This window comes from Sebastes umbrosus, chromosome 5 (genome assembly GCF_015220745.1).
Source record: "Sebastes umbrosus isolate fSebUmb1 chromosome 5, fSebUmb1.pri, whole genome shotgun sequence".
NCBI lineage: Eukaryota > Metazoa > Chordata > Actinopteri > Perciformes > Sebastidae > Sebastes > Sebastes umbrosus.
In genome coordinates, this window is record NC_051273.1 from 37,037,483 (window position 1) to 37,060,504 (window position 23,022).

The window sequence follows — 23,022 nt, forward strand, 5'->3', positions numbered from 1 at the left end:
CAAGCAGCTGAAATATAGAGTGATATTGTGCTTTTAGCTGACGTGTGTCGCCTCACTGTTTTGAGCGACGCTCGTTCAGGTATATTTAGAGCGAGCATGCGCGAGCCCGACGCTGACTTTCGTTGACTTAACGGCACAAGGTTGTCGCTGTTAACAAGCATTTCTGAAAGTTACAAATAGTCCCTTTAAGATAAACTAGAATACACCAACATACTGAGGTACTTTGAGATACTTGGAGATAAAGTGAAATACTCTGAGGTAAACTGATAAACTCTAAGATGTACTGAGACATTCTACGAGAAATTGAGACACTCTGAGGTAAACAGATATTTTGAGTTACATTGATAGTTTATGATAGACTGAGATGTACTGAGGAACTCTGAGATACTTTAAATACACTTAAATACTCTGATACACTCTGTCTTGAGTGATCCGATCACAAGTGGAAAGCCTCTAACCCGTCAGTTCACACCTGAAATTAAAATGCATCACCACATGCGTCTTGAGTGACCTCTTGTGATCGGATCTCACTTCCCTGCTCTATAAGCAAATAAACATGCCTTGTTGTTTTTTAAAACGGCGGGAGACTGCATGGTAATATCCTACATATTCACAAATTCAGGTACATTTCATTAACATAAAGCCTCAATACTTGCAATGCAGTTGCGATTAATCGTGGATTAAATACTTTAATCGATTGACGGCCCTAATATATACATATATATATATATATACACTGGGGAAAAAAAGTTTGGAAACTTGTGTTTGGTGGATTATTTCTCTGTTGTTACAATGCTAATTGGCATTGTATTTTACATGGTTGGAAAGTCTGTTTATTTACCTTCACAATGATGTCCAACTTGTAAGGATCATGCATTTGTGGGATGAGCAGCACAGCTGATTATGTGGGGAGCGCCCAAGAAAAATTTGCCAAAATGCTCCGTCAATGGTAAACAGTGTATTCTCCTGTTGGTATTGACTCTTGTTTGAGTTGTTTGGTGGATTGGATGATTGAACTCTCTATCAGTAACAAGGAACAAACAAGACATATTGGCTATTTTACACTTTATTCATTTAATCCACCGTCAGGAGCCTCAGTAGCGGTGGAAGATCCATACGCAGCCACAACAGCCTGGCACCTCCTCCTCATGCTGGTCACCAACCTGGTCACACGTTGCTGTGGGATGGCGTTCCATTCCTCAACAAGGATTCGTTGCAGGTCAGCCAGTGTGGTTGTGTTGGTCACTCTAACACGTACAGCACCCCCAAGCTGATTCCACAAGTGTTGAATTGGGTTGAGGTCTGGACTCTTGGCAGGCCGTTCCATTCTCTCTACTCCCACATTGTGGAGGTAGTCTGTGATAACCCTGGCTCTGTGGAGGATGAAGTTAGGTACCAGATTGTGGAGATATGGGATCACCACTGGCTGCAGAATCTCATCCCGATATCTCACTGCATTGAGATGGCCTTCAATGATGACAAGCCTTGTTTTGCCAGTGAGGGAGATGCCGCCCCCACACCATGACACTGCCCCCACCAAAAGCTGTTACTCCATCAGTGCAACAATCAGCATAGCGTTCTCCGCGTCGTCTCCATACTTTGACCTGCCATTCAACTTTGGCAGACAGAACCTGGACTCATCACTGAACATGACATTCCCCCACATGTTCAGGTTCCATTGTCTGTGTTGTCGACACCAGCGCCAACGGGCCTGACGGTGAAGGGCAGTCATTGCAGGCTTCCTGGTAGCCTTATGAAAATACACTGTTTACCATTGGCAGAGCATTTTGGCAATTTGTTTTGGGCGCTACCCACATAATCAGCTGTGCTGCTCATCCCACAAATGCATGATCCTTACAAGTTGGACATCATTGTGAAGGTAAATAAACAGGCTTTCCAATGATGTAAGATACAATGCCAATTAGCATTGTAACAACAGAGAAATAATCCACCAAACACAAGTTTCTGAACTTTTTTTTCCCCAGTTTATATATATATATATATATATATATATATAAATATAGCTCTATGAGCTGAGCGGACTAGAAATATCTCTCATGCCGAGTCGTATCTAGGGTTCATCCTATTTACTGGAGCAGTGAATAACGTTTCTATTGCATAGGAACCTCCTTGGATGGTAATGATTTTTTCAGGTATAAGCAAACCCTCTGGGTTACCAGGGAAACTGAGCTATGGCTTGTGAATAACTTTGGATTTTGGTTTGAAAAGGCATGAAAATATAAATGTATGATCTTCATTTTCTTTTCTTTGGCAAATGACCATGGTATAAGCTTTCATGTGTCCATATCAGGAGTTAATGGAGTTTCATTGTGCGTCGGATGGTTCTGGCCTCCATGTTTTCCATTAATGGACACCTCGTCGAGCATTATCTATCATTCATTCATTCATTCATTCATTCATACATACATACATACAGGCAATTTAGACTGTAATGTTGTACTATAAATACAAATGAAATATTTATATGAAATAAACCAGTAGATATACCCTACTAAAATACAGATTGAAAACTTTAATTTAGGTTATCTTCAGATGATTTCGGAGCATCTTCATCACACTATATCAAAGTTGAGTTTTCAGGTTTACAGTGTAAATGCAGCCAGAGAGCGAGAGAGAGAGACTCTTGGCAATATTGTCCTTGTTACATTCATGCCAATAAGCATATTGAATTGACTACAGAGAGGAAGAGAAAGAGAGAGAGAGAGACAGAGAGAGAGAGCTGAAAAGCTGACACTAATTTCAGAGTCAGTGACTGCTATTTGGCAGGAGACCACTCAACACACACAAAACAGCTTGTGTGTGTGTTTACTAACCAACAAACAGACCTCTCTCTCTCTCTGTCCTGTCTCTCTCTCAACATGGCAGATGGTCACTTTCAGAAGTTGTACGAGTCAGCTCTGAACCAACACACGCACGCACCCACATTATATATATACGTATACATTCTACATTTGCATCCAAGGCTTCTTAAACAACACGTTGGTAAGGCCTCTTGTACTCTCGCTCACCCCCGGTACATGCTAACAACCTAGCAGCTAGGCAGGGAGGTAGCATAGAAGTAACTTGATCCCCAAGGGAGTAATTGTGAATGGTTAAATAGCACCAAACCAATAGGAGCTATTGGCTTTGGATTGACACTTAGATTTTGGAGCCCATCAGAACCAGCTAACATGGTGCCCGAACAGGTAATGGTTAAAAGTACAAAAACTTAGTACAAAGCGGATTAAAAACCCAATGCCCAAACTACAGGATTAACTCTGATAGCAATCAGAGTACAACCACTAAACAGACGGATGGCTCAACACAGACGGGCCAACTCCTCAGGTTTAGACTCAGCAGTCTATCTACACCTGAAGGACAAGGGACACTCTTTTGAGGAGAATAACGTGCATATTTTGGACAGGGAGGAAAGATGTGAAAGAGGCCGTCCATGCCAAAGTAGAGAAGCCATCACTCAACAGAGGAGGAGGCCTAAGGCATCACCTGTCTTCCACCTCCAATGCTGTCCTGGCATCCCTTCCCAGGAGATCCCAGGAGGTTTTATTGATTGGTCCAGAATGCACGACTAAAGTGCTTAAACACCAGCTGGGTTCCTTAGCTCCCTATGCCACACACTCTGCCAGAAACCTAGGAGTCCAATCTCACCTTTGAAAAAGCAGGTCAAGACAGGTGTTCAAAGCCTGTTTTCTACAATTACAAACAATCTCTTGAATAAATCTTTTCTGTCAGTCAGTGATAATGGAGAAAGTCATACATGCTTTCATTTTTTCTGACTGGATTACTGTAATTCCTTGTATTCCTGCCTCCGTCAGAAGCAACTTTCACGACTACAACTGGTTCAGAATTCTGCTGCAGGCTTCTAATGGGCATTAATAAAAGGGAGCACATTACACCAGTCCTGGCATCATTGCACTGGCTTCCCCTACAATTTAGAATACATTTTAAAATTGTATTACTCACTTTTTAAAGTACAACTTGGTCTGACCCCAGAATACATATTGGATATCTTAACACCCTATACACCTGGTGGTCTGAGATCATCTGATCAGCTACTTCTTGCTGTTCTCAGGTCCAATTTTGTGACAAGAGGCGATCAGGCTTTTGCTGTCAGGGCTCCCAAACTCTGGAATGCAACTTCCTATAGAGATACGATCATCTAACTCTGTATCCACTTTTAAAACACTTTTGAAAACACATTTTTTAGGATAGCATTCCTATAAGTAGAAGGGTATAAATATATGTTTGTACACATCCGTTTCTGGACGCATGTGTACATTTATACACATTTTTGTATATATACTGTATATTTGTTTTATCAACTTGTCCTACCATTTTACCACTTCTATTTGTATTGATATGTTCTGTGATGTTCTGTTTTAGCAGTTACCATATTTGTTTTACTCTATCTGCTTTTATTATCTGATGTTCTGTTTTAACAGTTACCATATCTTTTACTTTATTTATCTGCTTTTATTGTCTTGTGAAGCACTTTGTAAAATCTATTGAGAGAAGTGCTATATAAATACATTTATTATTATTATTATTAAACAACCATTCACACTTGACCTCACTGGACAGTCATTCCCACCTGACATCAGCTGACTCTAATGACCCTTAACTACAGTGGTCACACCTAGGAGCACCAACGTACTGAGTGGTTTCTATTATCCTGCTAACGACCCCACAGAGGTTAAATTCCTGGGTTGCCCTACCAGCTTCTTGGATGAGAAGTGAAACGTCTTCAAGAACGTAACCAAGTCCAGTTGCTGCTGATTTAACCCTTCCTCGGATACCATGACCTGGATAACTGAGAACCTTCACAAACATATTTCTACGCCTGGTAGCAATCTACCAAAAGACATAACTAGAGTCATAAAAGTAATTTGACCTGAATGTAAACAGTCATTAAACTAATGTTACCAAACCTCAAAAAAGTAGAGTACATTGCTAACCATGTGAGAGGCTTCTCACAGGGAGCAGACCCCTTACACAAAATAAAGAGAAAACTCAGGACAGGTGAAGGGATGCTCAGAAAACAAAACATCACATCAACCAATCTGAGAAACTTAAGGAAGCCCCTCTACATGCAGTTAGAACAAAGGAACAAAGCCAAACCACTGTTAGTGGATACAGACTTAGTAGAAAAAGGGATCTCCATAAAATATAAAAATCAAGGATCAAACACACCATGCCTCCTTCTATCATGCACCTTTAAGCCTCCAGAGCCGAAATATAGCCCACAGGAACAAACCCTCACAGGAATCCACCGATTGTATGGGCCCCTCAGGGAGCTAGCTCAAACCAAATCCATCTACTGTACATCTTTGGGAAATGTGACTTAGTCCTGACTGACAGTCAGATAGTTTTCAAAAGAGAGGGACATAGGATCTCAAAACTACCAAATAAACTACCCTTCCCATTTTTGTACCTTTCACGTGTTCACTAACAGAAGTAAACAAGGTGAAGTTGCCCATTGGTCATATGTCATAAAGAAATTAAACAAACCATATGGACCAAAAAAGGAATAGTTGAAGGATCAGCCCAAACAGGCGAGGCTACCATCATTCTAGTGGCTCTCTTGTTTTGTAAAAGAAAACACATTAGACAGCTTGCTCTAGTGACAGATAGTGATTATTGCATACCAGATATTAGGCAGGAAACGAGGAACTCGCACTATGGGAAACAAAGAGGACTTAAAGATACTAAGGGAAAAACCCTGACTCATGCAGAAGCATGGGGAATAATAGCAGAAACCTGCAGAGGATGACAATAAAATGGATAAAAGTTGAAAGTAACACCAATGCCAAGAACTATTTGACAGAAGGAAATAGGGAGGTGGATGTGCTGGCCAGAACACGAACGTACAAAACCATGAGCGCTAAAACTAGACCGACCACACCCATGGAAAGATCAGACAATAGTTCCAGAAAGAGAACGAATGAAGCACCTGAAAACAATACATCAAGGTATAGGCCACACAGGCACATGTAAAGTATTGCAGTTTCTTGTCAACAATTGTGTTAAAATATGTAAAGCTAAAGAACTCAAGCACCAACTATGAGCTGTAAGGCATGTGCACAGGCAGGCAGATTTCCTAGAGTAAAAGGTATTGCACAGCCCATCCCTTGCACCACACACAGGGCATTCCACTCTGACCTCGAGCAATGTTCTTCTCTCTAATCTCAAACATGCACACACTACAAGATTTGAAAAGAATGGCGCATCACACACACTACAGGATATTATTCAGATTATTGTGCCAGAGGAAGCAACAACTTGCTTTAGTAATGCTTTTCAGTGAGCAAAAAAAACCCCGCAGAAGGTTAAACGAGTCTGGATAAGAGAATGGTTGGGGAGACGTGGTCTATTCCTCAGCAAGAACTGGAGGTGAGATTTTAATATTAACGTTATATTAACGTTATATTAACGCTAGCCTCAAGGGCTAGAATGTTGACCGTTGCTTCACAACACCGTCAAGCTCTGGCTTGTGTGTCTCATTGGCTATTGTGGTCCTGCTCAGGAAGTACTGGCATAATCAGCCAGATTTGAACTCCTAAATATCAAACATGTTTGAAATTATCGGGATGGCACCAATGAGTTTGCAAACAGTTCGGGAGGTTTAAGACTGGAGCTGTAAACCCCTCACAAACATTGGTACCGACCAAGGTCCCAGACCAGATTAATCCTCCGATAGTCGGGAGGGGTGAATCTCCTGTAGTCTGAGCCTGGCTTTAGCTACAGCAACCAATTCCCCCCGTTATGCAGAGCCCCAAACAATGTAGATACTGTATATCATTAATAGATAAGTTTATCTATAGCAACGGCCCATCCAAGAAAGAAGTTGAGCAAAGACTAATAAATGCTATAAATCATGGTGAGAAATATTATGAAGGAACCAGATGGTATCTCAGAGCTCAGAGACTTGGACTTTGTCAAAAGTTATTTCAAGTCATCTCAACCAGCAGAAGTATGGACTAAGATGCAATGGTTAGCCACACACACGTGAGGTGACATATTACACGCACATAGATGAGAGATGGGTAGCCAGACAACTGTTGTCCCTAACAACCAAACAAGAGAATTGTCTTCCATAATATCAGTCTGACTCCTGTAGTAATGACTAAGATTACCCAGGGCGACACACATTCCCACTGGGAAGAGATCCAGATGTCATACAGTAACAGGGATCCCTACTCTTTATCCCCAGATGCATACGTTATAGGTAAGGCCCAATGGCAGAAAAACACCTGGTGCCAATTAGGAGGCGTTAAGGAAAAAGAATGAAGTGGGGTATGGAATCATGGAAGTTACAATTCTACATATTTCAACACCATGTGGAACCCCTAATCAGAAGTGGACCGTCAGTTACTTTAACCCCACTTGGGTGCCGATATAAATAAACTTTTTAAAGCACTAGGATCACTTGAACAAATTATAACTGTTAAGAATACCATTACATGACAGAATCAAATGGGGGTTACTGACCATTGCTATTATGATTTGTATCCTCCTATCCTACTAACCCTCCTAACCTTTTGTTCCCTACGCGAGCCAGCCACAAAAGAAATTTATTTTAAGAAACTGAGAGAGTGATTAATGAGCACAGTGTTTTTAGGATATCAGAATACAGTGTTCAAATGCAGAGATTCTCAAACTTTTTGGGACCAGGGAAGAACATTTTTCCAAGGACCACCCCCTCATAATCAGGACAATTAATCGTAAATGATAAATGTAATTCAGCATATGCTTACTACCATTTGTACTCTTAGTCATTGGAACTCCTTGTATTAGAAAAAACCTTTTTAACATAAATACTTCAGACCTGTTTCATAGTGATAAACAGAAATACATTTCTCTTTGAATCATATCACTGTAATACCAATGTCCTAATGATTCCACACATTTAAAAATGACCAGTTTAATGCTGACTTTCATAAGTGCTTCAACTTTAAAACAATGAACGTATCGCTTCTTATTCAAATCATTGACCGAAAGCTCTGAACAAATCATAACAGAAGTTATCATAACAAAGAAGTGACAGATTCTTGTCAAATTGTCGTAATGTGTCACAGTCATATCAGAGTTCCTATTGGCCCAGAGCTAACATGGTGGTAGTTATAGACACAATATGCTTGTTTTATTGGTGCAAATGGTCCCCAGATGTAGATATGCACTTTTTAATGATACAGCACAATTTTATAATTTATAGCAAATTATTTCGCGGACCCCCTGGCAGAGTGCCACGGACCCCATGTGTGCACGCTATGCTTAGACTAAGAGAAACCATATATGTGAGTTCCGCCTGCCGTTCAGCCAGCTTGGAAACACCCTCAGCTCCAGAGTAGAACAGAAGAAAGGCTACTTTTTTAGTGTGGGTTTTTTTTTGTCAGTTGATTGTGAGCAGTTATTTCTATAGATAGTTCAGTTTTTCTTTTTGCATGCTTTTATTTTAGACTTGTTGCAGACTTGAGCAGTGGCAGTTCAGTTCAGCCTTTTCTTTTCATCATTTTTATCCGTTTTGAATACTTGTAACAATTTATAATTTCTATTGAATAAAACCAAGTAGTTGTGGTCTATATAAAGACAACAGCTTCTTCTGTCTTTGCATCCAAGGCTTCTTCAACAACACTCTGATAAGGCCCCCTGCATTCTTATTATTCTCTAAAATGTTAGAAGTGCTAATCTTGTTTGTCTCCAGAGAGGGACTAGAGCATTAGAGATGTTAGGACAGGAGCCTTTGGTCAATATTTAAGGAATGTTGCAAGACAGACTCTTAATGCAGAGCTGCTCCTTTATCAAATATATCTAAGATTGGTTTTATTTATTTAAATGTATTTGAAGTGTGTCGGTATATTATGAAGGAAAATATAGATATTTGATCAAGACAATATCAAATGACTTTTGGGGGGTAAAAAAAACATCAAAGGGACATTCCCAGTATCTTATAAAAAAGGTAAACATTTTAAAACATTACTAACATAACTTATGAAGAGCTGAAGTTAATGAAATGAAGCAGCAGAGGAGATGGAAGAACGTTTCATAGAACAAGATGAGTAGAACAAGTTGGGTCAGACTGTGCTGCATTATGACAGCTATCAATCAAACTATAATTGGTTATAGGTATAGAACAGAAACTCCATTAACATTATCGTTACGCTCATTTACTGCCGAGTTCATCCAGCAGAGAAGAAGCTGCAGTTACAGCTGATCATTATGAGAGCGGACGATGTGAATTTTAAGAGTGTACAGAGCTGCAGGCGCCCCCCCCGAACACTGCAGTGGTCATTACAGCCACCACAGAAACAAACAACGCACCAAAGAATGATTTACTTACTACGTTTATGTCTCAAATAAAACACATTGTGGGAACTAATTTATTCTGCCCTACAGAGTGCAGCGAATACAGAAGCAGTGAAGTTGGAAAAAAAGGTTTCAGGTTGGACGTCAAACTGTGTAACAAATAGAAAGACTGTACTGGCTGTATTTCAGTCTGATTGTTGTCTCAGCTTCTTGTTCATTTTCAACAAGATTGTTTACTTTCATGGGATTTTCTATTCTGGAATTTCAAGGAAATCTGACCTGTAGTTGAGATACTTTAATCTAAACCACAGTGCTGGATGGACTGACTGACATCACAGTCCTCAGACCAGGAATACTGCATGTTTTAGTATCATCAATATCAGATTCGTCACCAGGTGAATATGATCCTCTGGATTGATAGAAAACCTCAAATGAACACAACTTCAACTGCTTTCAACTCAAGGATTCAAGGTTTGATCCTGCAGGCTGTGTTTGGACCATAGACTGTATCTAAGCGTGACATAACCCATTGGTTTGTGGACTGCCTTTTTGAAGCCTCCACTATCGGCATTTTGGCCGTCGCCATCTTGTTTTTTTTGCAACCAGAAGTGACACAAGAGGTTGGAGCTAAGTACAACCGGACTCTGGATAAGACATTTTAGACGGAGCTCCTGAGAGGATGCTACTTTCAAATTATGCTAGCTTTGCAACATCGTCGACCCTATCTTTATCTTCCATGAAGTGAAAACACAGTGTGAAAGGGTTAAAGTTCTAAGAAGAAACCACGGACAACTCCCAGACCGGACAACGCAGTGGCAGTGACCTGTCAGTCACAAGGTAGCCACGCCCTAAAGCATCCCCTGCTTTATGGTCTATCTGACTCTAAATGGAACCATCATTTACTAAATGAACATCATGCTGTATTGAAGAAGACTTGAAACTAGAGATTAAGAACATAAACTCATGTTTACAATGTTTACTGAGGTAATAAATCATGAGAGAAGTAGGATCATTTTCTCATAGACTTCTATACAACCAGACTTCTTTTACAACGAGAGGGGTCGCCCCCTGCTGGCTGTTAGAAAGAATGCAGGTTTAAGATACTTCAGCATTGGCTTCACTTCTCAGGCCCTGGAGTTGCCCACTAGTTTGGACCGATGGAGGAGTGTCAGTATATATATATATGTGTGTGTCTTTACTGACCTTTGGCCTGCTCCAGCTCCAAACTCAGCTCTTGTTGTGATTGGTTGGGAGGTCTGTAGGGTGGGGGTTGTCTCAAAGGGGGCAGGGCTGCACCTGGCGTCTGCAGAGGTGGAAACAATTAAACTTGGTCACCTATCTGTGTCCCAACATTTGATGGCAAATATCCAGTGTGAGAGCCAGTGTGCTGAGGCTGTGCTGCCCTCTGCTGGACTCACAGTTTGATGTTCATAGAAAGACGAGACTTCACTAACAACGTCAGACTGTTTCTATTTCATTTGTTTGTGACTCATTTAAAGATAAAGATGGAAGAGACGAGAGGACGTATTGTGACATCCATCCATCTTTCCACAGAGCTCATGGAGTTGGTGTGTTTGGGATTTTGGAGTAAAAACTTCCAACTTTTACAATTAAATAAAAAACCTTAACTCTGTAGCCTGAAACCAAATGTGAGGTATAGTTTCTGTTCTTACCAGAGACTCTGTCCTCTTTGCGTTGTGTTTATTGTAGCTGGGAGGTGTTAGAGACACAGGCCGAAACACACACACACACACACATTGTGAGACTTGTGTACCACATTTACATTATATGTTAGTAATGTGTGTGTACGCTCACTGTGTGTGTTAAACCCCATTCAGACTGGATTGATGTCTGTAGAAGAGGTGATTTTAACATCATATGTTTACAGTAATGATTACAGCCTCCTGTTGGTCTCTGAACTGGCTGCTCCTCCTCTCATTTAAATCCTGTCCGGAGCGACGGCCTTGTACTTTATTGTGAAAATGGAGGAAGTCAAAAATGCTTTTTCCTGATCTAATGGATGCTAACATGCTAACACCAACATACAGTCTCAAAATCCAAAACTCAAATCCAAACTCAAAACCCATCTTTTTGCCATAACTTTCATTAGTTAGTTAGTAATTATTTTATTATCCAGCTGGTGGGTCGGTCTCAGTCTAGATGTAGAGTTTAAGCCTAGTAGTCCTTCCAACGAGAATAATATTAACCTAATTTAAGCTATTGCCTCTAAATAACCCCACAAGCACTGCTGTGTGCTTCTCTCTCTGTCTCCCCCTTGACCTCCTCCTGGATCCATCTCTTCATATAAGTTCACATTATATATATTTATATATATATATCCATTTTTTTCATTTGTTTGATTGTCTGTGTTCTATTTTCATTATGTTGTTACTCTGTACACACGACATCTATTGCACGTCTGTCCGTCCTGGAAGACGGATCCCTCCTCTGTTGCTCATCCTGAGGTTTCTTCCATTTTTTTCCCTGTTAAAAGGGTATTTTCTGCAAGTGTCATACTGTAAAGGACAGAGGTTGTTTACAGATTGTAAAGCCCCCTGAGGCAAATTTGTGATATTGGGCTATACAAATAAAACTGACTTGACTAGATAACAGAAAAATATTCAAACCATCAGGAGAGAAAGACCCCGTAAAAACTCAACAAATGTCTGTATTTGATTACATTTAGTCAAATAGTCTCCAATATAAGTATGCTGAATTAGCTATTAGCAGTTACTGTTACACTGCTGCTGCTACTGCTACTGCAGTGTACCCAGGACAACCATCACTGGATTACTTTGATACTGGAGAAAACTTTAAAACGTGATGATTCTCAGTTCTCTCTGATTTTTTAAGTGGATTTATGGACGTATATTCTGGATGGACATCTTGATATTGTGGTAAGTTACACTGAATGATATCAATGTGTTTCATGTCTGTGTGCTCAGGTTTGACTTTTTGTTTTTACTCAAAATCACCCCGCACAGCATCTTTGCCTCCCCTTCAACTATTTTGTCTTGCTGTTATGTCTCTGTCCCGCTGTTTGTCCATGTACATTACAGACCATGATGTTCTGTAATGTCACCATGGTTAACATGTCCTGAATGATGAGTTAAACTACAGACAAGCGTAGTGAAGATTCTATTCCCCACCTCTTCCTGTTATGTTCATCCTATCTGAACAGGGTTTACTGTGTGTGTGTGTGTGTGTGTGTGTGTGTGTGTGTGTTAGTACCCGTGGAGTAGCGGACAGGCTCTGGACGATGAAGATGACGGGGCTCGGAGCTGATTTGATGGCATTGACCGCGTCCTCGTGACTGGCCACTCGAAGGTCAACACCCGATACCTGCACAAACACACACACACACACACACACATTAGACAATGTTGAGATGAGACACTTTACCCCTATCTCAGGTGTGACCCTGTAGACCCAGGTATTAACCCCAGGTATTAAGAAGTATTGCCCAGGCTTCCCTCCATCGTCTTCAACTGGTCCAGCATGCTGCAGCTATGATTATCACCGGTTCAACAAAACAAGACCATAGAACTCCAACTCTAGCCTCCTTGCACTGGCTCCCAGTTCAATTTTTCATTGATTTTAAAATTGTATTGCTGACCTTCAAGGCTTTAAATAACCAGGCCCCCAATTATATGAAAGATCTATTAACCCCTTATGAACCCGTGTGCCCTCTTAGATTAGCTGATAGTGACCTTCTGATCATTCCCAGAGTCCGACTGGTGACTAATGGCAATCAGGCTTTTGCAGTCCGGGCCCCCAAACTCTGGAACGACTTACAGTACCTTATGAGATTAGGTCTGCTAAATCTATCACTACTTTTAAATCTCTTCTCAATACATTCTTTTAAAAAAAACAGGCTTTATGTCTCTGTGAATTTTATTTCATTGCAATTTATTTACCGATATTGTATTTTATTATTATTATTGTTTAGTTGTATTTGTGTTCCTGTTGTGAAGCACTTGTAACGTTAAGAAAAGGGCGATACAAATGAAGTGTATTATTATTATTAGATCCAGGCATTAGACCCAGCCCTACCTCCAGGATCTTGTCTCCGGTCTTCAGACACTGTGTTTTGTCAGCAGGACTGTTCTCTAAAACCTGTTTGATGAAGATTCCCTTCAGTTCCTCTCCGTTCCTCAGACGCTTGATGACATGATGACCTCCCACGATACTCAGACCCAAAGATTGACCCTCCTCAAGCCACACCTCCACCCTGCAGGGGAGAAAGACTCTTAATTAGCCCGAAATGGTGGTGATTCAGTGATGTTTAATTTATACATTCAGAAAGGAAAAACAGACTGGTGCCTGTTGACATCCATGTACAACACATACAGCAGGCAGTAGACACCAGCATACAGTGACAAATGTAACCAGAAGAGGGTGACACAGTACTGTGAAACAACCAGGAAAAGAGGAGGAGAGGGAGAAAAGGTGATGGAGGAGTAAGAGAAGATGACAGAAAGGAGACAGAGGAGATAATAAAGAGGAGAAGGAGAAGAAAGAAGGTGATGGAGAAGTGACAGGAGGGGGATCCAGGAGAAAGAGGAGGAGAAAGAGGATAGGGATGCACCGATCCAACTTTTTCAGTGCTGATATCGATAGCGATACCTGGGCTTTGGGTACCAACCAATACCGAGTACCGATCCGATACCAGTGATTAATTAATCAGCTGTATGCCTCACTGTGTGGAAGTGACTGGGATCATTCTGTTATGTGTAAGACAACATCAGGCTGGATTTAATCATCGCTTTCATAACTTTGCAAAACAAAATGTAACAAATAAATACAAAGATAACATAACAAACCCTTTTTAATGCAGCAACAAATTGGTCAAGATTTAACAGGAACTAAAATTCCTGTAACGTATATTGTATATAAACATAGAATATGTTAAATAAAAACTACTTCTGATCCAGCTATTTGAGTCAGTATCGGCCCGATATCCGATCCGGTATCGGTGTATCCAAAAAAGAGGAGGTGATGGTGGATGTGGAGGTGCAGTAGATACTGACTCTGTGTCGGTGTCAGAGTGAGTTCAGAGTCTGGTCTTCATTAAAAGGACAGTGTGTAGGATTTAGTGACATCTAATGGTGTGGTTGCAGATTGCAACCAACTGAGTACCCCTCCTCTGACTCCTCATTTTCCAAGACTGCGGTAACGTGAGCCGCCGAGTGCAAAACCGCCGTTCGCCTTGCTCAAAGGCCATCCATACTATAATATCCTTTTAATTAGGCTGAAATCAGGTCTGTGGTTAACACAAGCTTGAGAGATTTTAACGTTTTGTTCTACGACATAAAATACATCAATACATATCCCACTTATGAATTTTGAAGCCTTAATGTGTCTTAAAAAAGGCGGTTGCTAACAAGTGTCTAAATGAGACTACTAAAGGTCATCACGCCGACTCGTCCTCCTTTACAGCCTTGTTGTGTATACTCACGCTCATGCGACCGTGGTGGAGTTTGTTGCTAGCCTAACATTAACTTTTTACTTCTGGCGACTGCATTCACACTTCAAAAATCAGAGAAGTGGTGTTCATTTGTGAAGATTATTTTACGAAACGTAATGTGTAAGCATCATAAACGTGTGTTTGCCACAGAAATTATTTTCTGCAATAATCCAAAACCCAATGGAACAATCCCATTGGCTGTTTGTTAAGGGAACCAGGGCGATGCTAACTTCCTGTTTGGTCTACAAAAATCCGTCATCCGTGGAGCACTCTATAGAATGAGTGAACAAGAAAAGCCCCAAAATGAATTATAAATGTTGTTGGTCACATCATGAAGATGTTAAAAAATGGCACTGAGACTTTATGAAGTAACTTGTGAAATAACGCCACACGTGTTAAATGTATGTGTGGTACCTGCGGGGGGGTTCCCAGTGACTGAAGGCAGGCGTTTCCTCTCCCTCCCCCTCCTCTCTTTCAGGAAGATCCCTGCAAACACACACACACACACACACACACACACACACACACACACACAATTAGCTACAGGTTTCTGCAGCCGCTCTAGCTGGAGGCTGCAGGTGAAGCAGGTTTCCTACCCGTGGCCTCCTCTGATTGGTAGAGAGGCTCCTCCCTGGCTCCGCCTCTCCCTTCTCTCAGTGTCAGTCATCCTGACGGACCTCCACGGAGAGAAAACAACAAGAACATTTTTCCATCAAGGATATTTCTCTCATCAGATTCACTGCAAAACAACTTCTTGTTTTTTATGTCAAACTTCTTGACTGGTGTGTTTTCTATGTCTTATAATCAGTTATTGAAATGTTGAAATTGGGAACAGCGCAAACAAAAAAAAAGGTTTGTCTTTATTAACCTCTCACTGGACCCCCTGATCAGTCATCATGCTGTGCTGCCAATTATTGTTCAAACTCATAGAGCTGGTGGAGGTCCCAAGTATCTAATCTGACAGGCTGGATTTTAGGGAGATGTGTCTGAAATTATGCACAACACATGTAATATATTGCCATCAGATAGATTTGTGCAGCCATAAAAATATGGCAAAACCAAATATGGAAAAACCTTAAAATTAAAGATAATAAAAAGACTTTGTGTCTGTCAGTATTACGACTTTACCAGTGAAACATGTTTAGTTAATTTTCACAAATTAAAATGGTTCAGTGATGTTTAATTGATACATTCATCAAGGAAAAATCAGACTGATTTAAACTAATGAGATGCTTGTTGAACACAATTTGACACACATAGTTTGACATACGTAACCACAAGAGGGCGACACAGGACTGTGAAACAACAACAGGAGGAGGAGGAGACGGAGAAGAGGTGGAGGAGTAAGAGACGATGACAGAGGAGATAATAAAGAGGAGAAGGGGACAAAAGGAGGTGATGGAGGAGGTGACAATGAAGATGACGTGATGGAGGAAAAGTAAGAGGAAGAGATTGAGGAGGTGATGGAGGATGTGGAGTTGCGGTAGATACTGACTCTGTGTCGGTGTCTGTCAGAGTGAGTTCAGAGTCTGCTTCACTGTCTCTGGAGTCTGAAATACCTGCTCACACACACGCACACGCACACGCACATGCACACACACACACACACACACACACACACACACACACACACACACACACACACACACACACACACACACACACACACACACACACACACACACATACTATAAGTTAGTAAACTCATATCAGGATATCAAACACACACCCTTTCTCCCTCTGCAGCCATGTTTCCATCTACATTTAGAGCAAATTTTATTCAAATCTACAGAAAATCTGAAAAATAAAACATGAATGAATGCTTATTTGCATCCAGTATTGTTGTGTGAATTTGAGTTCATCGGTTGGTGGAGCTAAACAGCTGGTGGAGCTAATTCTCTGTTCGCTGCCATTAAACCACTGCATGAGAAGAATAGGACACGATTGTACAGTAAGAGCTCCAGTCAAAGCTCAAACGGTGAAAAACCATCTAGAGAACATGATGGAAATATGACATTTCTGTTTGTTTCATGTATTAATGTGAGGAAGGTTACAGTCTCCTCATCGCTGCACATAGATCTGATGTTGTCAGCTCTTCATTTTCAGTCACATGCAACACAACTTTTTATACCTCAGAGTAAAAACCTTTTGCGATATTTTAATTCAGCCGTTTTCATAGGCAAAAAGAAAATGTACATAAAAACATCTGGATGGAAACACGCCTTATGTCTGCTTGAATTTAGAAAGTTTAACACACACTTGCAGCACTGTGTACCGTCACCGCATTACGCTTCATCCACACTGGGAGCGTCAGGAGTGGTCAGACCAGCTGCATTTCATCTGCGTGTCAGTTGCGTTTCTGCTGCTGTCAGCCCTTTCTTTCTACATAGAGTTTGCCTTTCATAATGGCCATTTCATTTCATTATAAATGTCATTTATATTTATTTTAAACAGAGAAAGGTTAAGAAACGTGTGGTAACTTGTAAATAATAGTAATAATCCACAATTAAAACCCCGTACTATGTTCATTCTTGGAGCTCTCCACGTTTCTGCATGTTCTACCACTGTCCGGCACATATTTCAGAATAAAAGCCTCATGTTAACAAATGAAGGAATTCTGTCCACAGAAAAAATCCTTGAGGGCTTTTATTATACAGTCAGTAGATCACCTTCACTGTCTGTTGTTGCTGTGAACCACGCGGCACGCGTCAAAAATAGGCGAGACCTCGAATCTCTAGAAGAGACGCAGCTGACACGCAGCCGAGCCGCGCGTGAGCCATGCGTCTCATGCGGGCAGTGTGGCTGCTCTCACCTGTTAACAAGGACGCCAAAATAAAAAACAACAGGTAACGCAGCCGCCACGCGCTGCTGACGTTCCCAGTGTGGACGAGTCTTTAGACGCCTCTACCACACATCAGATGCATCACACAGACAGAGAAAGAGCAGCACAAACAGGACAGTGGTGTTTGAACTTGATATCTAATCTATAAACCAAAACACGTGTTTCAGAGTGATGGAAGGTCAAAGATGATAATCACATAATAATCTAGGACGCTTTGTTGTCTTGTGATCTCAACATAACAGCTTTTTCTCTGATCACAACATAATTATTCCGTGGTCACAAAAAAAACCATTCTGACACTTTGAATAGACTTTGATGTCGACATCTTCAAATATTTGTAGTGATCAAAAGAATTTATGAAATGCTTCTTGTTTCGATGAGATCTTCATTGTGTTGGTTGTTGAAGAAAGCTGTGGGGTATGTTGGTAAGCTCAGGGAATAGTAAGGTCCACCCACATTTATTGTTTTATTGTAATTTAATACTATTTTTGGTCTTTATATATATATTTGTATTTATATTATAGATATATATTTTTTGTGTATAGTTTTGAAAGTATGTTATTTATGTATGTGTTTTAAAACCAAATCAATCTTGCAAAGAATATCCCCTTCACCCAGGTGCTCTCTGGCCTTCTGTAACATCTCTCTGTAGGACTTTAAAGGGTGATAATAAAGATTCAGATTCACTTTCTCACCCAGAATCAGGTTTCCTAGAGACACAATGCTTTCACGGTCAGATCTCTGCAGGTCTTCCTCCTCCTCTTCTCTCTCGCTGACCTCCTCCTGCTTCTCTCGGCTCCAAGTCTGAGAGGAAGAAAACAGTGAAAGAAAATGACTCAAAATCACGAATAATATGCCAAATTAATCTGCAGTAGCAGAAAATTGAATGATGCTGATATTAAAGCTGCACATCAAGGATCAATAAATCACTGAGAGGTTGATGCCTGTTGCAACAAAATGTGCATGAAAGCACTGATTATAATGATAATTTCTGAAATAAAGGCAAAGTAAAAATATTAAGAATGTAGTATAATGTGGTAAATTACAAAGTATAACAACAGAGTCATGTCATACTCACCACTCTTTCTCTGCTTAACAACAACACTGTTTTCACAATTATTTCAAGCCACCACTAGAGGCCTGCGAGCCCGTTGGGAGCCAACAGAGTTGATTCGGGCTGGACTCGGCCCATTTTATTTTAGACTGGGCTTCGGTCAGACTCTGGCTCATTTAACTTCTCTCCTTTCATTGTGCCCGATACGTATTTGCTGCTAGATCACGTAGCTTAGCTATTTATTAACATCTACCTCTGTTAATTTGTAAATGTGTAAATTTAAGTTAACTAGTTCTATCTTTTTGCTGCTATCACTGCTTTTATTTCCTTATTTTGAGGAAACCTGCAAAATGTCATCGTACCTGAGTATAATGACAATAAAGATCATTCTGATTCTGATATTTTCTATTGTGGGCATGATTGTTGATGGAACTGGTATTTTTGTTTAAGACTTATAATAAATGTACCTCTTAGTAGTGTGCGTGTGTGTGTGTGTTTTTGTGTGTATCAGAGAGAGCTTAAAGAGATTGGTGTCTGGCTGGGGGCCCACGCAGGCCTCTAGTCTTTGTAACCTTGATTTGAAAGGTGCTACATAAATAAAATAACAATAATTATTATTATTAATCTGGTCTAGATTGCCGTTAATTTACCGTCATTGAAGCTCAACATTTCCTGCAAATGTTTCAAATTAAAAGCCAACCATGAAAGTGTGAGTTCCTGGTAAAGTTACGGTAGTGAATCCTCCGCAGGTAATATATTTACGGTATTATCGCTCCACACTCTCACCTCCTCGGCTCCTCTGGACCGGCTGGAGGAGAGCTTCCACTCCTCCCACGTTGGAGGAGGTTTCCTGGGGAGGGAGCTCACGCTCTCCTCCACTTTCTCCTGTGTTTTCACCTCCTTCTCCTTCTCTTCCTCCACCTCCACCTCCTCGTCCACCGCCATCTCCCTGCCATCCTCCACAGGCAGGAGGTCAGAGGTCAGAGAGAAGGAGGCGTAGCGAGGCAGACCTCCGTCAAGGATAAGCTCCGGCTCCTCTTCTTCCTCTTCATCTTGACGAAGGTCTTCCGGCAGGATGGAGCCGTCACCGAAACCCTGAAACATAAACAATAGTAGAACAGCATTGATCAACAGGGAGGAAGGTCAAAGGTCACAGCAGCAAGATAGTGGCTGAAAAAACATCTTCCTATGAGTCTGATAATGATGATGATGACGATGAAGGAACACATTAAGAGGTGACCTGGATGGCAAAAGTAAGAACACTTTACACGCTAAGTCGTCCACTAGGAGCCAGTGAATACTGACACCTGCCAACTCTCCCCAGTTTCTTCTTCTTCTGCTTCAAAATACTTTAAATTAAATTTAAAAATCATGAAGAATTTTGAGACGGAGCCAGAGGAGATTTGAGAACTAAATTGGGAAAAATCCAAAAAGATAAAAAAGAAAATCCATACTGTCTGTCATCCAAACAGCTCCATCAGTCCACTGGAGCTTGGTTTTTATATATTTAGGACAACCTGGATGTCAGGTAAATGAAAAGACTCCATAAATACATCAGACCTTAGGACCCAGGAGCTTCGAGCTGCCTCCTCAGTGAAGAAACTAAACTGAAAAACCGCAGCTGACACTAAATCTAAAACTTGACTTACTTTGAACATTAGCCTTCATCTCTGAACACATAAAGGTTTTCACCAACTCCCCAAAGAGCCTTCCTCAGCAGATACTGAGGGGATATCCTGTTCTTAACATTACGATGCAGACATTAGCCCACGCCGGGAAATATTAATGACAACACTTAGGCTAATTTCCATCGACGAAGCCTCATCGTCAAGGACTCTGTTCCTCTTCTTTTAATTTGGGCCTGGGAAGCCGGCCCATCAGGGCCATATAATGGAGGTGAGGAGCAGACGGCGGCAGCAGCAGAGAGCTCATAACGCTAACAGGATGTTCTGCAGACTGATGTGTATTGGCCGTGACTGCCTGGCCTCATATTCATAAGATGAAAAGACGTTGTCATTTAATATCTCTGCCATTAGACGATGAGGACAGTTGAGATGACGAGTCGGTTGGTTCAGTCTCTCTGCAGCGTCTCAGTGAGGCAGTGTGCTGCTAGATGTTGTGATCTGGACTTGTTTTACTGCAGTGGCATCTACTGTCCAATACTTCAAATTAGGCCTGTCAAAGTTAAAGTGATATAACGCATTAACGTAAATTCGTTTTAACGCTACTCATTTTTTGAACACGTTAACGCAACTTGCGTTTTTTTTAGGTTTCAACAGGGCTCAGTTTTAAAGCTGGAGTGAAGGAATCCATCGGTACCAACCATGCCATACTAGCTTGTTGGGAAGGAGGCTAAATAACGCTCCAAACTTGGCGAGGAAAAACTGGCATGTCCATTTTCAAAGGGGTCCCTTGACCTCTGACCTCCAGATCAGTGAATGTAAATGGGTTCTATGGGTACCCACGAGTCTCCCCTTTACAGACATGCCCACTTTATGATAATCACATGCAGTTTGGGGCAAATCATAGTCAAGTCAGCACACTGACACACTGACAGCTGTTGTTGCCTGTTGGGCTGCAGTTTGACATGTTATGATTTCAGCATATTTTTTTTATTATTTGTATTATTGATTTATGCTAAATGCAGTACCTGGGAGGGTTTCTGGACAATATTTGTCATCGTTTTGTGTTGGCAATTGATTTCCAATAATTATATTTTTACATTTTCATGCCCACTCCCATGTTGATAAGAGTATTAAATATGTAACAAATCTCCCTTTAAGGTACATTTTGAAAATATAAAAAAGTGTGATTAATCGCGATGAAATATTTTAATCGATTGACAGCCCTAATTAAAATGTTGATCAGTGATAATTGGTGATCAGCTGCTGTGCCTGGTTGTGTTTTAGACCCAATCTCCGCCTGGTATTAAGGTGATCTGGATCTGGAAAAACTGATAAGACCAGTTCTGGAGGTGTAAATGGCATCTGTACCACGGCTGCAACTAACAATTGTTTTACTTATTGATTAATCTGCAAATTACATTCTTGATTGCTCGTTTTGTTCACAACATGTCAGTGAAACAGTGAAAAATAGGCAGTATAATGTGGCATCTTCAGAATATTTGTTTTGCTCGGCCAATAGTTCAAAGCTCAAAGATATGTAGTTCCTAATGCTACGACTAGAAGTTGTAGTGAGGTGGTTTTGTTGAATGAACTTCCAGTCTAAACTTCTTGGGAGCTAACGGTCAGTAATGGATAAAACTAACTAAAAATACAGCTTTGGGTTGGATTTAGGTCCAACAGACGGACAGACGGGTTCAGTTAGGTCAGGTCTAAAAGACTCAGGTACTGGCTGGGCTTCGAGGCCCTTGCAGAACATTAATACTAACATGTTGAAATTTGCATATTAACATGCATTTTACCAGCGATTGGATGTTAAGGTTTGGTTTGTAACATTTAGCATGTGTACATTTAGCATATTAAAACACTCCCATTTAGTATGTCAGTGAGCCATTTTGGTATTCATCTCAAAGTCTAGGCTGATGAAAACTGGCCAGTTAGTTTTAGAGGTATTCTGTCATAAACTGAAGTGATGAACGAATGGGAACTCTGACCTGTTGGTGGCGCTGAATGAAAAGTCAGAGGATCTCAAAAGTCATTATCTATGAGGAACATAGTCCAATAGTTATTGAGACACACAGCAGAGATATATCTTTAATTCTATTCTACTGTATTTTTTATTTATTTGATCAAGTTTAAAGTAGTAGTCGGTATGTATGTAGAGATTTGTAAATACGGTGTTTTTTGTACTTACCTCGTGTCATTTGTGTGAGTGATGCACTGTTTTGTGAGGTCACAGTGACCTTTAACCACCGAAATCGAATCAGTGTATCTTTGAGTCCGATTGCATGTTTTTGCCAAATTTGAGGAAATTCCCTCAAGGCGTTCCTGAGATATCGCATCCACGAGAATGGGACAGACGTGATGTCACAGTGACTTTGACCACCAAAATTGAATCAGTTCATCCGTGAGTCCAAGTGTACGTTCGCATCAAATTTGTAGAAATTCCCTCCAGGCGTTCCTGAGATATCGCGTTCAAACATAATGCCTCTGGCCATGGCTGTCGCCTGCTCAGAGGCATAAAAACTATTCAGTGGTTCAGATCCCTTTTTGTTGTTGTTCAGTTTCAGTCAGACTTTGGACTGAGTTATTTGGAAGACAACAATACACAACTACGACTGATGATTTTTTTTTTTTTTGCCAAGAGTCACAAACCTTTCAAAACTGTGGATCTTTAAACGTCTACATAATCAGGTTCCGTCAGTTGAAATAAGAC

At 40.8% G+C, this 23,022-nt stretch overlaps 1 protein-coding gene across 1 annotated transcript in view; it reads right to left on the bottom strand.

Moving 5' to 3' along the window:
• patj (PATJ crumbs cell polarity complex component) overlaps positions 1-23,022 on the bottom strand; it is a 188,088-nt gene that overhangs the window by 96,560 nt on the left and 68,506 nt on the right. Inside the window, exons 21-28 of the mRNA XM_037770302.1 lie at positions 19,471-19,779; positions 18,326-18,434; positions 16,284-16,347; positions 15,385-15,465; positions 15,203-15,274; positions 13,375-13,552; positions 12,553-12,663; positions 10,525-10,624 (exon numbers count right to left, since the gene is read on the bottom strand). Of these exons, the coding sequence (XP_037626230.1) occupies positions 10,525-10,624; positions 12,553-12,663; positions 13,375-13,552; positions 15,203-15,274; positions 15,385-15,465; positions 16,284-16,347; positions 18,326-18,434; positions 19,471-19,779 (1,024 nt within the window). The remainder of the gene's footprint in view (positions 1-10,524; positions 10,625-12,552; positions 12,664-13,374; positions 13,553-15,202; positions 15,275-15,384; positions 15,466-16,283; positions 16,348-18,325; positions 18,435-19,470; positions 19,780-23,022) is intronic.